The sequence below is a fragment of the Emydura macquarii genome, unplaced genomic scaffold (genome assembly GCF_026122565.2).
Source record: "Emydura macquarii macquarii isolate MOO-44397 ecotype Brisbane River unplaced genomic scaffold, CSIRO-AGI_Emac_v2 contig_480, whole genome shotgun sequence".
NCBI classification, from domain to species: Eukaryota; Metazoa; Chordata; order Testudines; family Chelidae; genus Emydura; species Emydura macquarii.
The window spans coordinates 7,374,167-7,391,522 of NW_027130617.1; the positions used below are offsets into that span (position 1 = coordinate 7,374,167).

General features: G+C 38.1%; 1 protein-coding gene across 10 annotated transcripts in view; it reads left to right on the top strand.

The window, feature by feature from the left end:
- The window catches only part of DPYD (dihydropyrimidine dehydrogenase), a 490,220-nt gene that overhangs the window by 184,725 nt on the left and 288,139 nt on the right, over nt 1-17,356 (top strand). For all 10 annotated transcript variants that reach the window (XM_067538400.1, XM_067538402.1, XM_067538403.1 and 7 more), the window contains 2 exons: nt 8,700-8,896; nt 13,123-13,204. In XM_067538400.1, coding sequence (XP_067394501.1) covers nt 8,700-8,896; nt 13,123-13,204 — 279 coding nt within the window. The remainder of the gene's footprint in view (nt 1-8,699; nt 8,897-13,122; nt 13,205-17,356) is intronic.

Below are 17,356 nucleotides of genomic sequence, written 5' to 3' on the forward strand. Positions count from 1 at the left end.
CCTGTCACTTAAATCAGCTTCTGTACCACATGACTGGAGGATAGCTAATGTGATGCCAATTTTTTAAAAAAGGATTCAGATGTGATCATGACAATGACAGACCAGTAAGCCTAACTTCAGTACCAGGCAAATTGGTTGAAAGAATAGTAAAGAACAGAATTATCACACACACATTAACATGGTATCTTGGGGAAGAGTCAACACAGCTTTTGTAAAGGGAAATCATGCCTCACCAATCTATTAGAATTATTTGTGGTTGTCAACATATGTGGACAAGGGTGATCCAGTGGATAAAGTGTACTTGAACTTTCAGAAAGCCTTTGAAAAAGTCCCTTATCAAAGTCTTTTAAGCAAAGTAGGCAGTCATGAGGTGAGAGGGAAGGTCCTTTCATGGATCAGTAACTGGTTAAAAGGTAGGAAACAAAGGATAGGACTAAATGGTCTGTTTTCACAGTGGAGAGAGGTAAACAGCTGGGTCCCCCAAAGATCTATACTGGGACCAGTGCTGTTTAACATATGCATAAATGATTTGGAAAAAAGGGTGAACAGTGAAGTGGCAAAGTTTGCAGAAGATACAAAATTACTCAAAATAGTAAAGTCCAAAGCTGACTGCAAAGAGTTACAAAGGGATCTCACAAAACTGAGTCACTGGGGAAGAAAGTGGTAGATGAAATTCAGTGTTGGTAAATGCAAAATAATGCACATTGGAAAACATAATCCCAACTATACCTATAAAATGATGGGTTCTAAATTAGCTGTTACCACTCAAGAAAGAAATATTTGAGTCAATGTAAATAGTTCTCTGAAAACACTTGCTCAATGTGCAGTTGCAGTCAAAAACGCTAACTGAGTATTAGCAGCCACTAGGAAGGGATAGATAATAAAACAGAAAGTATCATAATGCCACTAAATAAATCCATGGTATGCCCACATGTGTAGTTCTGGTCACCCATTCTCAAAAAAAATATTTTAAAATTGGAAGAAGTACAGAGAAGGGCAATTAAACTGATTTAAGGGGGTGGAATATGAGTGAGATTAAAAAGACTGGGACTGTTCAGTTTAAAAAGAGATGACTAAAGGGGGATATGATAGAGGTCTATAAAATCATGAATGGTACAGAGAAAGTGAATAAAGAAGTGTTGTTTACTCCTTCACATAACTCAAGAACTGAATTACATTGATAGGCAGTAAGTTTTAAACAAACGAAAGGAAGTACTTCTTTACACTGTCCACTGTCAACCTGTGGAGCTCATTGCCGATGGATATTGTGAAGGTAAACAAGTATAACTGCTTTCCAAAAAAAATTAGATATGTTCATGGAGGATAGTTCCATCAACGACTATTAGCCAAGATCAGGGATGTAACCACGTACTCTGCGTGTCCCTAAACCTCTGACTGCCAGAATCTGGGACACGACATGGGATGTGATAAATTGCCCTGTTGTGTTCATTCCCTCAGACTCCTCTGGTACTGGCCCCTGTTGAAAGACAGGATACTGGACTAGATGTCCCATTACAGTAGTTTATGTGAAGAATTATTGGTGGGGTTTTTCCCAACACTTGGTTGGGTTATGTCTCAGATGTGTTGCTGAGAAGCTAACTAGTAAATCTAGAGATAAAATGAGCTGCCTTATGCAGATTTGCAGTTCACAACATTACTGCTGTTAATCCAAAGAGCATTCTGTGGATTGAAAATAGTGACATAGAAACAATTTGTACTAAAATACATTAAAATTAAGTGAATTAATTTTTCAACTGATAAAATATAATAGACAACTAGAAAATTACTCAAAATTTGCATAAAATAAACACTCCTTTGAGTCATAAATTAACACAGAAACCTTAACTGAACTGTATATTAGAATCTGTAGTGTGTGTGTATGCTGTAAGGGGAGTTGAATATGAAGAATATTCAGTTTATATTCTAGTACACCCAGAAACCTACATTAAAATAGTTTTATTAAGGTTGCAAAGTCAAGCACTCAAAAGTTCGGAAATGCCAAAATGTAAGTTAGCTGTGCAACCTTAATTCAGCCACCTTGTGTTGTGCATTATGCTATCATCTTTAGATATATGATCACATACTATTTTTTCCCGCAGGAACTGTGCTCATTTAGAGAACAATATGACAGTGCTCACTTAGTGAGTTATTCAATATTTTGTTTTATCCTCATTGTTCAGTTTCTGGCCCTATGCTGCATACTGTTCAAACCCTGCTCTGAAGATGGAACAGGGTTAGATGGGACAGTGAGATCACAGGAAAAATAGGCTCCCTGTTCTCAATTCCAAGGCCTAGGCCCAGACCCAGCATGGCATAGAGAAACCAGAAGCTGCGATTGCAGGGAAAATCCTGCTTAGCCCCTTGCAGCCCTGGATTGGAGCATGCCCAATGAAGATGGAATCTTTGTGGAAGATCTAATAAATCACTACAGAGCATGTGCAAACTGCAGTTTTTCAAAAGCTTATAACTTGCTGAATTTGGGCAGATTTTCATGTGGACAGCAAAAGATATATTCCTCACACCAAGGCCACTTCTCTGCCAAATTTAAAGTCCTTCCTCCAAAGCATAGTGGCTCTAGATACCATGAGACCATGGACAGGAATGGATAGCGCCCTTGAGGTGAAGCTGTCATGGAAATTTTGGAAGGGAAAATATGTGGATAATTTCACCCTTTCCAGAGGGAAGAAAATGGTAAAAAGGAGCAGAAAGAACAGGACAACCCAGAAATCTCAAGCTGAAAAGCACATTAGAGAATTGTTTCACAGCCTTTTATATATACACAAAAGTAATGCATGAAAAGATCCTCAAGTTGAAGTGTGGCCCTTTTGAAATACATGGATAAGGAGGCAATATGGCCCAGTGGTTAGGATACCTGAATTCTTATCCTATTGCGTAACCTTTGGCAGGTTTGGGGCAGTGGAGGATTAGAGTTTGCTGTAGGAAGAGAAGACCACGACCTATGGCTGAATTGCATTAAAGAAGGAAAAGTGTTTTAATTCTCCATAAAGAGTGTGGTTGCCAGGATGGCGTTTGTTGGAGTTGTGAGGGAAAGAGGAAATTCCTGACTGGAAAAAGCAGTATGATCATCAGGTGCCCCATACCTATGCTAGAGCTGGGTCAGAAGTGGTGGTTCTGCAAAACCCCGTCTCCAACTAAATTAGAAGTATTCAGAACCTGGCTGTGGGACTTTCCCCATTAGGATGATGAGTATTATTTATGGGAGGGATTTTAGACCAGTTTGGTCACATCACAAAAGCTTGCATATTTAAAAAATAAAATCAAATATCAGTAATTGAAAAATTAGAATCAGTTAATGGATTAGAGAAAGTTTTAAAAATCAAGAGAAGTATCAGCTAAAAGAGTGGTTGGGCCTTTTTCAAACTGCAAGTTCTGGAGGTACAGCTAGCTTGCTGGAGGATGGTGCCTCAAAAGGCTAAAGGAGGGTTTAGGCTTATTACCATTTATTTACTCCTAGAGGTTCCTCAGTTGATGATGGTGTGTGTGTGTATTTATATATATATACAATTTATATTTGAACCTTTAACCTCATTTGAAGCTAACATAGGCATGATTAAGGTCTGAGGCAGAGGGGGTCCAATTTAGCACAACGCTGGAGTGGGCAGTTACTATGGGAATGAACTTGTGGCATTTGCTTCACTATCTGGATGATCCCACTATCTTCGTGGGAGATAGATGTGGTATGGGAGAATCCATAACTAGTAAGAACATTTCAGTAGATGATAATGCACATGAGAGCATCAGTGGCCAGAACCCCCATAAAACACAGGGATTGGTGCAAAGATTGACATACTTGGCAATCCTGTTGGAATCAATGGTTGCTGTACCATGCCTCACTAAAAAATACCTGAACAATTTAGGGGTATTGTTGTATGTGATGTAAGTATGGGATTCCAGAAGACCATATTTTTACACCCAGCAGAGCAGCTATCCCAGACTGGTTCCTTGTCACAATCCCTATGGATGTAGTGCCAGGCATTAAGGATTGCCCTTTATCTCTCTTCTCCAAGGCAGTGGTAAACTTTCTTTATAACTTGCCCATGGTCAGGGAAGAGGAAGAGGGGGAGATGGTATTCACATGTAAGGTGGTATTTTACACTTACTTGGTATGCAGAAATAATTACCTTCCAATAGGATTTGCACAGTGGAACCCAGTGAATTTAATCTCTTGAATTATAATGTAGTGAAACTTCACTGTAAAATGAGTGAAAGTCTTTTTGAAATGCACTGAAGCAATTTGCAGTTTTCACACTATGGGTCTTGACAGCCTTAAAATGCAAAACTCACATTGAACTCTAGATGGCAAGATATAGCAGGCTCCACTGTATAAAGAGAGTTTTATGCACAAGGAGACAGAATTAAGCTTGAGCATTCTGCCTTAACTTTTAGAATTTCCTGCATGATTGCTTGATTTCTCAACCTTAACATTACAGTAATACTAGAATCCCCCCATTTACTATAACAATTGGTTAGATTATGAGTCTTATGTAATTCTATACCATTTCAGTTAGTGCTTCTATTTGCTGAACAATGTATTTTAAAATAGTTTACTTTAATAATATTTGTATATACATACTGCATAATTTATACATTAATATATGCTAGGTACATAATTTATATTGCTGACTAGCATTTTAATACAAGTGCATGTGTCTTTAAAATATAAAAAGTAATGGAAATGTAATATCATGCAAGCTGCTTCCTCCATCTATATGAATTTAACAAAGGACACATTTTATAAAAATCCTGTTCCATTTTAGTTATCACAGTCTAGTTTCACAGTACAATGTAAGCTTTTCAGCCTGTGAAATCCATTAATAACCACATTAAACCCTCCCATATTGTATGAGTTGTCAGATATAAATGATTCTTTTTTAAACAATTATCTCTCTCTTGCTTCTTGCAGTTTGTTAAAATGCAATGCCAATTTACAAAGGCTGGTAAAAATTTTAGTTTTTTAATCATTGGTTTACCTACCTGAGAGTTCTCAAGTTAGTATGAAGAAAATGAAAATTTATTCAAGCCATAAATGAAATTTTCAGTTCATAAGTCAATTGTGCCAAAGTTTAACTTGAAAAGAATATGCACGTCCCCATTTCTGAAGAGCATGTGCTACATGTCGTCCACAGTTATGGTAATGAGTTTATTAACGGTATACATTTATAAAGGGCTAGAGAGTGCCTGTAGGGCACAGCCATGCATTGTGAGTTATGTGGTGCTGTACTGCCCCTGGGAAATGTACTGAAAAGTATTCTCCTTTAGAGAGGCAGAGTGATTCCCAGGGCTCTCTCTAGTGTGGTGTACTGAGAATTTTCATTGGCAGCACACACTGTTGCACCTCTTCCAAATGTATGAGACTGCAGTGCTGGTACCAAGATATACTTCTGGGGTTCACAATGCCTCAGAAATGCCAGAGATTAAATGGGACTATAACTCCCTTCCCCATATGCACTAGCTAACAAAGGCAGGATTCTATATGGAAACCAGTCAGGGGCTGCAATTCTGCCCTTTCCTTACATGGTCTACAGAAGACAGAGAGGAGCTTTCTTCCTGCTGTTACTCTGGCCATTTCAAGGGCCAGGCAGAATCTAGCCTAATGAATCTGGAATATTTCAACAATAATCTCCTCTCTCTGTATCTGATTTAAACTGTTTAAAAATGCAAAGCTTGAACAAACTCTGTGATGTTTTTTGTTGTAAAGAAATAACTGAAAACATAACTTAGGCAGTTAAAAGAGCTAGTGGGTTTTGTCACCAATCCACAGGCTCAGTGCTATGCCCCAGCTTTAAAAAGTCTCTTGGAGGAATCCTGTCAGTATGCCAGACCCCACAGGGACCCACTCTTCCTTCAAGGTAGGCCACACAGCCTCACTGCCTCAGACTGAGCCTCTGGGCTCAAGCACTCCTGCTTTAGTGTGAGCTCTGCCCAGGGAGTTGAAGTGAGAGAGGCTCCTTAGCATAGGCTTGTACACTCCCCTGGGACTAATGCTCCATAACAAGAATTTGCAGTGTGACAAAGTTTTCAAAACAGTAGAGCAGGGGTAATCAATAGGCAGACCACTTTTGAATGGGCCCTGAAATATTTATTTACTTCTTATTATCATTTTTGTTATTTTTTTTTAAATTTTCTCTGGAGTCTGGACCTTGAGTATACCTTGACCAAGAAATTTGGACCCTGACAAAAAATACTGGACTACCTCTGCAATAGGGTTTTTTAGTCAACTGGAACACAACCTTGGAAGTCCTTAGGTTAGCATACAGAAATGACAGTTAAGACATTGACTGGCCAAGCCAGAACCATCCATCAGCTGAGCTGTAATGGATCCAGTATCACTTCAGTCTCTCTCTGACCCTTTTGTCAGTCCCAGGTGAAAGCAGCCAGCCTTTTTCAGAAGCCCACTTTTTCCCTGTTTGCAGATCACCTCTCTGTCCTTTGTTCTCTAGCTGGTCTCTATTGCTGAGAGGTGGGGGGAAAACCTCCTTTCTCTTGATTGTTGATTGCTAGCTGTGAATGATCTGGTCATTGGTGCTTCCCATGGTCTTTTTTGGATTCTGCATTGATATGGGTCTCTTTCAGCAAGTTCCAGCCAGTTCCTTAACAACCATTTGTTGAGCCCCAGATAGCAAGATGACACACATCCTCATCTCTCCTGTGCTGCCCCAAGAGCAGACTTAATGCTTTCCCCCACACATAAACTGGGTAGCAAATGCAGAGTACAGAGAAAAACTGCAGTTTTAATAAACTGCAGGATTAATAAAAATATTAGAGAAAATTCTCACCTGACCTCTGGAAAATAAGGCCCGGTTATGGTGTCCCAAATTAGAGACCCCAAAATTAAGGCCCCCCAAATCATTTATCATCTTTGACAATCTGGTTCTGAAGCCTAAATATCTAGAGTTATTTAGGTACCTAGAGAAGCAGATAAGCACCCCATGGGATTTTCTGAAGCACCTAACTCCCATTAAAATCAATAGAGGTTATGTACATAGGAGCATTTGAAAAAACCACTCGGTGCCAGTCTGCTTCTTTAGGTATCTGTAATGTCCCCCCCCCCCCCCCCCCTTGGGGTTTGGTAGGGAAAAATGGCCTAGTGGTCCAGGCCGCAATATGTGACCGGCAGGTGGATTGTAGGGAGGGGATTACCAGTGTCTAGGGTCCACTGGTGAGAGAGAGGGGGAGATACTTCCCTTTCTCTGATTATTTCTGGGGTGGGTCCTCCCTTCCCTCAGGAAGGGACCTGTTGGGGCAGCTTTGCCAGAGACTGTAGGCATGCCTCTGTTCTGCTCTGCATTGCACTGCTGGAGCTGAAGGCTGCAGGTCTGCTTTCTTCCAGTTCTGCTGCCAAGATGAGCTGCTTCTCTCTCTCTTTTACATGCTCCACCAGATGGAGCATTTGGTGCAGGTGTGGCAGGGCAGGGTTGGCTGGGCCCAAAAAATAATCCCTTAACCCTTTGTTTCCCAGTGTGGGATTTATACACCCCATCTCAGTATCTAAATACCTTTTGAAATCTGAGCCTATGTTACTTGTCCAAGGTTCACACAGAAAATCTGTGGTAGAGTTAGATCTTGGGTTTCAGTCTATTGCATTAACCTCACAACATCTTTCTTCTCTAATAATAAGGCTAATCTGACTCCTGTTCTGAAGGAGGTACCTCAATCTTTAAAGGGCTCCACATCTTTTGTTTTTTGCAGTGCTCTTCTTAGATGGGGATTTTCTCCATTCCTGAATTTCGTTTTCCATAAATCTCAATCCTAAAGTAGCTGTGGGACTCTGTTCAGGCTTTTCATCAATGCAGGCTATATTTATTTGTGAACATAATATCAGTATCTTGGGTTCCCCTACTTGGTAATTACTCATGCAAGCAGAGCAATTCCAGGTGTTTCAGTTTCTATTGTTGTACAATTTTGTTGGAAGTGTAAAGCATCGGGCTGAAGGCCCAGTGATTTGGTCTCTTGAGACATGAAATAAAGAAATATTTCATGCATGGTGTCTTATTGCTATTATGAGTTGGATATTATAAAAGAAAAATAAGTGATGCCTGCTTGAGCATGTTTGCTAATTTCTCTAATAATGTCTCCTTTTATGGTCATGTCAGACCCACTTAAGGTGCCAATGGAGCTATGATGGTTTATACCATCTGAGGATCTCACCTCAGATTAGTAGCTTGGTAAAAACCAAAAAGAATTCCCTAAAGAAATTAAAACCGAGAACACCGTGCCACTGTAACATGAAAGGATACATAGGGTAGGGGCCAAGGGAGATTACCAGTATATTATAAAACGTTCTGCAGTAGTGTTTGCCATATAGAGATAAATATTCTTTGGTAACTAAATCCTGCCCTGAGCTGTACTGGTGCATGAACAGTGAAGGGAGCTAGGGGAGTACCCTTTCCACTATGCACAATTGATTAGTAAATTAAGGGTAGGGGGAGGAATTTATTTGTTGTGCAATGGAAGATTTTCTGTAAGAAATCCGTTTTCCTGGACATGGATGCAATCGAATGTTTGTATGTGTTTGTATAATGGTAGGTTATTTTAATTAACTGAAATAAATACATAATTGTAATAATACTAGCAGAAAACTCCATTGTGCTCAGCATTTTAAAGCTATTTGTAGTAAAGTTTCAATACTGGGATTGTCATTGTACAGAATATAACTTCTTAAATGTATTGCTTTTCAGGTATTCAAAGCTATGAATATTCCTCAGATTAGAAGCCCTTCCTTACCTCCCCTAGCAGAGATACCTGAAGCCTACCATATGAAGATAGCTCTCTTTGGTGCTGGGCCTGCAAGTATAAGTTGTGCTTCTTTTTTGGCTCGATTAGGCTACTCAAACATCACCATATTTGAAAAGGAGGAGTACATTGGTGGCTTAAGGTAAAAACTGGGCAAATGAATGTTTCCTGTGGTGCCGGGAAGCATTTGAAATACTGGTCAAACCGGAAACTCAGGGGAGATAACGGAAAATTTAGATTTTAAAGTTTCACTTAAAAAAAAAAATCATTCCTCATTAATGTTAAATATTGTCCTTAGTTGTACATATGTTTGAAAATTCCTGTTCAAGTTCAGTGACTGTAAAGAGTCAAATTCTGTTAAAAAGTAGACTAATATATGAGTGCTACTTTTCACATCTGCAGCTTTTTTTGTTTTGCCATGGAGATATGAAAAGAATTGGAATTAAGATCTATCTTCTCAAAAGGGCATACATGCTTTGGCCAACTGAGGTTGGACAATTGTATCAGTATCAGTGTATGCAAATCCTTGAGCAGTGCATTTATATAAGCTTTGCTCAGGTACTAAAGAAGCAAACACAAAAACTGGGTATACTGTACAGGAGGTTAACTATTCTAATGGGTCATTTATTGCATTAATAAACAACAATGTACAGGGTTTCAGACTTTAATTGTATTGGAATATCACATGCTATGTGGGCTGATTCTTCACTCTGCTACACCAGTTGAAAGAGCAAAGAATCAGGCCCACTCTGGCTGCTTATTTTAAGAAGAAGAAGGTCACATCTCTTTTCATTTTAAACAGTAATCCAGCACAAAGAATATCTTCATTTATTTCTGCCAGTCATGAGTAGCCACTTCTGTAGAGTAATTCTGAGATATATTGGATGGATGTTCACTACCCACTTTTAGTCTGCTCTGTAAAATACAAAGCTGCCATATTCACAGGTATTACCAGGTGATACCAGGGTGAATCCTTTAAAAAATGTAGTCATGAACACCTTCCTCTAAATCTAAAAGTTATATTTAAAGGATGATGAATTGCTGTGATCCTTGCTCTACTATGTGCAATAACAAATAGATTTGTTTAAAAATGCTTTTAAATTATGTTAACATGTTGGAAATATCTAATTTTAGAATGGTTCTATGAAGTTCCCTGTGCAAGTATAGATGCAAATAAACTCAAAGGAATCATCACTTACAGTTGCATTGAAACCTGTGTTTACAACTTCAATAAATCATTTTATAAGGGTCAAATTCACACCTGATTTCCCCAACCATCTACAAACTCCAAGTAAATGGGATTTTTGCAGCTAACTGTACAATAGAAGGATAGAATCCACTTCCTCAGCCAGGGTGCAAGGCAGCTCTGCAACCTTTCTGTACCACTGGAACATCACTTAGGTCGTCACCCCACAGAAAGTATGGTTACAGGTCTTCTACACCGAGGGAAGAATTTCTCCCACTATATTTCTCACTGTAATTGTGTTGATGTCTTCCGAGTCTGGTGTCACCTCTAAATGTGTGTTAATATATTTTAGAATTTAAATACTAGGTAAATGTAATGTGAAAACAAAAATAAAATATCACACATTGAAAAAAAAAATCACACTCTAGGAAAAAAAGGACAAAATCTGTTCCTGGTGCAACACCTCTTAAGTCAATGGAATTGACACCAATAATGAATTTGATCCATTAATGTCAAATACTTAGTCCCTGGAGGTTACAGAGAGTTAAGCAAGGATAAACTGTTCTGCCTAATTATCAGAAGTGTTAATTTAGCTGATTGTGTTATAGACACTTCACCACACAGACTCATTTTACTAACATCATCTGCCGTGGGGGATTGCAGATTTTGTGCAAGACGTATCTGCCCACTTAATGAAGTAGCATGTTGTGTTTTAAAAAAATATTTTATTGAAAGTCAACTTAGTCACTTAAAAGAGAGGCTGTTTCCCACACAATCCTTTCATCCTGTGACAATTCACACTTACTTTGTGCTCAGTGCTGCAACTTTGTTATTATTTTACAGGAACAGTCATCCTTTCTTCAGTTATGTTAAATGTATATCAATGCCTACATAATCTGAGCAATGTGAACTTTAGTTTGTGCCCATCCATTACATTTCTAAGTGAATTAAATTTAAATTTCATTGACACCATGCCCACTTCCAAAAAGCCTTACTTCAGGAGTCAACCATTCTCATGTGGTTTGTGATCTCCCTTCCCACTTTCCATTCTGGAAGATCACAAGGCCCTAAATAATGGCCAGGGTTTATTCTCATTCTTTGTGCAAAACACCCATTGACATTTAATAGAAGTTCCACATCTGGAATAAAGACAGAACAAGGCCTTAACTACTTTTGCTCTCGCTTTGACACTGTATTAGAAGGGAAGTTGATCTAAGAGAGAGATGTCATCCATAACTGCAGCCACGGTATATTGCTAATAACTTTTTTTTTAACAAGTTCAACTGCCCACTTATTATTTAAGTTACTTTGTATATCATTCAAAATAGCTAAAAAGACCAAATTAGTTTTGTTTTTGGAATCAATTGCCTTATAGACACAGTATTGTTTTTCTTTTTTTGGTTTTTTTTTCTGACCATATTGTTCCTTCCCATGTATATCAGGTTTTAGCTAGTTTGAAGAATATTTACTTTGGAGAAAGACAGCAGACGATTCCAATTTCTGTAACGTTGAAGTGCAACAGTATTGATCTCCCTTACACACGCTCTCACTCACACACACCTCTACCCCGCTTTTTAAAGGAATTAAGGAAAATAATCTAGGGAATAGGGACAGCTACTTAATACTACCAGTGATATCCTGGGCCTCATATTTGAGAAAATGAAAGAATTTGTGGTTTGATAAATAGGATATTTTTATTTTAACAGATTTCTTAATTGAATCTGTATTTTGTTATCCTTTATCTTGGCCCAAACTTTTCTCATTGAGATAGATGAAAGTTGCATTGTCATGACACATACATACATTGTGTTTGAAATATAGAATGCTTTTAGTTACATGCTGGGCAGAAGAGCCTCAAGATGATCAGTATTTGAAACTATAAAAGAAAGTTGCAAAGGCAACTTTTTTTGCTATGTATTTATAGTTGGCAAGCCTTAAAATAAATAAAACCTGCCAATGTGTCAGAGTTGGATGTAAAGGGGCTGGAGTGGTCAATAACAACATGGAAAATGGAGTTGCTGCAAATCGCTTTGTATCAGTGCTTTGTTATTATAACTATATTAATTTTGGCAAAGAGATTAGATTTCCAGAAACCTTAGGAGTGTCTTTCACTTTCTGGATGTTGTCATTTTATTTTTACTGAATCAAGATATTAAAATTAGGTTATCTGATGGCCTTCACTAGAATTTATGGGCAAGATTGTTATCTGCTGTAAACTGGGGTAGTTCCAGCAAAGTCAATGCTGAGTTATACCATCTGAGTATCTGTTCCTATATATTAATATCTCCTGGGGCATTAAATCTGTGGTACTAGGTCGATTAAGACTTGAACACCTCATTGTTTCCTCCTTCCTCTGCCCCCAAGAAAAAAAAAGTGTGTAAGAATATACATTAATTTTAAAAGTAATGTGATCATAGAATAAAACCCTATTTCAAATTACTGACTTTGTACAACTGTAGAAGAATGTAAGAGAATTTGTAGATTATAACTAGAGGGTGAAATGTGCCTAGCATTGACTAGAAAATGGCGCGGGGAAAAATAATTTAGACATCCAACTTAAAAAAAAAACAAAAAAAACCCCGGGAGTTTAACTATTCATTATTGGGTAACTCCATCATTTGTGTCTAGAATCTCTCTCTGTTAGGTTGGCACATTCAGTGTAGAACATAATTATAAATATAGAGAAGGATTAGCCATTGATGATTACAACCTGTTATGACATTGATGTTTACTCTATAAAAAGCAAAAGTAGTTCTCTTTAGATATTGTTACTGTAGAAGGTGTAGGAATGTCGTTATGCTTCTCTGAGAAGGTCCAGTGAAACTGAACGACCTCTTAGTTCCTTTATCAAAGCGGTTATAGTGACTGACTAACAGAGAGATGCACTAAACAGCACTGGACAAAGTTAAACAGGATTTAGAATTCTTGTTAACAAGTAAAAGGGCTTATGCAAAAAGAAAAAAGGATAAAAAAGAAAATAATTTTTGTTTCCTATTTTGAGGTGAATGATTTTGGTTTGTCATACTGAATCTCTTTAATTAGATGAGTCATGTTCCTTCACATTTCTGTTAAATACTTGAAAATTATCTTTGTACAGGCAAAACATTTACAAGATTTGCACTGTAAATCCTGGCTCTTTAATAGCTGTCAATTGTTTCACAATCTCTTTTACTTTTTTCTAGTACGTCTGAAATCCCTCAATTCCGTTTGCCGTATGATGTAGTGAATTTCGAAGTTGAGCTTATGAAGGACCTTGGAGTAAAGGTAATGAAAACTATAATCTGCCTATGTATAGCTCAAAGAAAAAGGAGCAAGAGCTCTGTCAAAGATTAACAGCAAAATGTCATGCACATTAGTAAAGAACAATTAAAAGCTATACTAGGCAGAGGCAGAAAGATGCTTCCTCTTGCTCAGGGCATTTGTCTGTCTGCTGTCTGAATGCCACTAGTTTGGAAAAGGGCAATCAATAGTTCTCATCTGGCATGCCTGCATGTGATTAATTCTCTGTAAGAAACAAATTCCTAAATTGCTTTAGGGGTTCAATGTAGCTATTGGAATGATTTGATTTCTTTAATCAAGTTGTTTTCATGCATGCTTGGTACTACTTAATACATTCGTATTTAATACTTCTTCCTCACCTCAGTTTTCTTTTAATGGTTTGTAATGCAATCTCACATTGATGTTTATTTTACTTATTACATGCATCAGATTAACAAAGGAGTAACATGATCTTTTACAAACAATATCAGTAATTCAACTTCTTGGAAAGTAATAGTTTTGCACTGGCTGTATTTTATTAAACAAACAACGCTTCTTGTTTATTTTTAGATAATGGGAATGTTGTTTTATTTTCATTCAGTGCTTGCTCTGGAGATGTATATATTATATACAACTCCCACTCATTTTAACAGAAATTGTGTATGAGGAGCATCTCTCAGGCTTACACGGAAGACTAGCTAATGATAACTTTTTAACTGATTAAGGTTGTATAAGAATCATATAAGTAATCCTTACTCATAGTCTTCTATCTTGGTCCAGTAGATAGAGCAGCAGACTGTGAATCATGAGACCTAGGATGAGAACCTCATCCCCTTCAACACCTCTCTGCTCAGTAAAAGGCTTGGAGCAATATAAAGGGACTGTAAGGTTAGTCTACAGACTATGGCTGGGAGCATCCCTTCCTGCTCGGGTAGACAGATCTATGCTAGCTCCATTCGAGTAGCACAGTAAAAATAGCTGTGTGGGCATTACAGTATGGGTGGAGGTCAGATGCATTGTACTCAGCTGGCTTAGCCCATGCTGCTATCCATGCAGCTATGTCTATGCTGCTAGTTTTAGTGTGCTAGGTCAAGGAGAGCTGGCACATGTTTGTCTACCTGGGTTAGGACCCACGCTCCTTGCTATAGTGTAGACATAGCATAAAAGCCTTGTCAGGAGGAGATTACCCTGGTTCAGGAACTGTGGGAGATAGCCATAAGGCTGCCCTCACAAACTGTGACACAGAGAGCATACTAGAGGGCATGCTAGAGACAAAGCTGAAGGCAGGGGTGTCAGAGAGGGGCCACAGAAATATAGCATTGCGGAGATTTCACACAGTGCTGTGGCTCATAGGCAGCTGTGGACAGGCTGCATAATTTAGACCAGCTCCTAGGGCTGTCTGTTACTCCAGGAGTTTTGAAGCAGGACAAAATTGAGAGGCTGCAAAGGTGGCTTAAAACCAACATGGCCACTCCCTTCTCCTGAGGTGCGAGTTCTGTACTGTGCTACTTAGAGGTGCAGCACAGAATTTCACTCTAGAGCCTCTGTAAAATGGGATTGTTGTATCTACCTTTGTGTAAGTCATTTTGAGATCTTTGATGAAAAGTGCTATACTGTATAAATGCTATATATTACTTATTTATGCGCGTAATTCTGTTTACAGCAGTAAGAATTACTCAGATAGATAAAGGTTACAGGACTGGGCCTTAAGAGTATTGCAAATCCTCACATAAAATTAGTATTGAAGTTTAAATTCCCTTATTAGGTTTCATAATATATGTACATAATAGAGTAAAATGTATAATAATTTATAGGTTGCATTTTGTACTCGTTGAATATACAATCTACATTCTGAAAGGGATCACAACTACACACAGCTTTAACATTTGATAATATAAATTATGCCTAATCTATAAAAAGAGAAAATAAGAAAGAGCCAGTCCTAAATAAAGTATATCATCTTTTCCATACTCCATTTTTTTTCAGGGATGGGGAAGACACATCTTCATAAATTTCTAAAAGGGAATATGGGTAAATTAAATAAGAATGAGAGAGGCAGCATTATAAGAAGTATTTATATAACGGAACATCACAAGTGTGGGAATAACAATGAAAATGATTTTAAAAAAAACCAAATCAGAAACAACCATGCATGTATTTACAATTGTTCCCTTCCTGTTTAAGCAAAATTCAATCTGGAGGACCAAACTGACTGTTTTAATCTGAAAGGGCCACATGGAAATACTTAAATCTTAAATGAAGGCAATATAATAGACATACATTGAATCTAATGGCTAGAGTCTCTAGTAAGTTTTGTTGCACTGAAGGGCATGAAAAGTGGAGCAAAAACGTGAGAATAGGGAATATAGTACAATGCACAACAATCTAAAATTATGGGTTGTTCTGAAAGAAACACTGAAAGTTAGAGGGAGCTGGAATAAGAAATACTAACCACCAAAAGGAAGTAAGGTCTAGGGCAGATGTTCTATTGAACCTGCTGCTCTCCTTTTAGATCTGGTTTTCCTTTATGTATTCATGCTCTGTGTAGATCCTCTGGATGCTACTCTGACATCCCCACCTTTGACAGGAATTGTATGCATTTCCTTGTGAGCTCTGCCACACAAGTCATCATCCACAGCATGCATGGAGATGCAGTCCCTCTAGGAGGTTCTAGGAATGAAGGCTGCATAAGCTCTGTTGTGCCATTTAGGATGGAGACCTGAACACTCTAGGATTTTATTTTTTTTTAATTCCAAAAGAGCCAAATTTTGCCCTTACTTCTGCTGGTATACATCCAAAATAATTCTGCTGATTTCAATAGACCTATACCAGTGTAACAAATCAATCCCTCAAACCATTCTCTTCTCTGGAAGCAAGCCTAGGATTCTCTTTAACCCATTTATCCTCTTTTCCTCCACCCTTTCTGCAGTAATTGTTTTGTTTTATTAAGATAAGTTTTAGATCATGCTCCTCAGGTAGCATAGTCATGTACAGAGCAGAGGAGTAGGAGTAAGGAGGCTTGGTTGCTAATAATGGTTTTTCGGAAGACTGGATGTGTGACCTTGAACAAATGACTTCCCCAGTCTGTGCCTTAGTTTCCTCATCTGGAAAATGGGGAATATGATAACTTGTCTTTTGTAAAGTTCCTTGAGATCTAACAATGAGCAGTGCTTTGTAAATGCTGGTTGATTTTATTTATTACTCTTTGTGAACCTGCTACCAGTGAAATATATTCATCTGCATTTATTCCTACTTTTTACATATTTTGATTCGTTCCAGCCAATAAAAAGAGTGCCCAGGCATGGCTCAGAGCACCGCTGATCATATAGGAGAAATATGATTAAATAAATGCAATTACAAACTCAAATTATTAATCGTATTCATAATTTTGAAAATCTCTATTATGTTCCTTTGAATTCTTATGTTTTCCCTTGATAATAAGTACAGTCATAGAATCATAGAAGATTAGGGCTAGAAGGGACCTCAGGCAGTCATCTAATCCAACCCCCTGCTCAAAGCAGGACCAACCCTTTAACTTTTCCAAAGAATAAAGATTCGTCAATCCTAGTCCCAATCCTGTAGTTGAATCTGCATAGGTGGGCCCTTATACCCACAAAGAGCACCATTGACTTGAGTGGGGCTAAAGTGACCAGATGTCCCAATTTTATAGGGACAGTCCTGATATTTCGGGCTACTTCTTATCTAGGTGCCTATTACCCTGCAACCTCTGTCCCGATTTTTCACACTTGCTATCTGGTCATCCTAAGTGAGGCTTCTTAATGTAAAATGCCCAATTGCAGAATCTGAGCTGTCTGCCCTTTGCTGCACCCTTAGTGAAGCTATATTACCCTTCTTTTGGTACAGTGACATGTAGTATAGATAGGGGTTGAACAAATGCTTTATGCTGTACAGAATCACATTATTTGTTGATATTCTGACATGCTGTTAATCCTATCTAGTACCTTTTTCTTTACCTATATGCAATAGACTAGTAGCATCAGTGATATTTTCACAGTAACCCCAAGACTTTTTCCTGATTAATGTGCTGGGATGACTGTTCCACTTGCTGCACATTCCCTAGACTGGTGCCTTGCTCCCAGATTAGGTTTCTTAAATCCTTCATACAGGGATATTTCATTACCAAACCCGTATCAAATA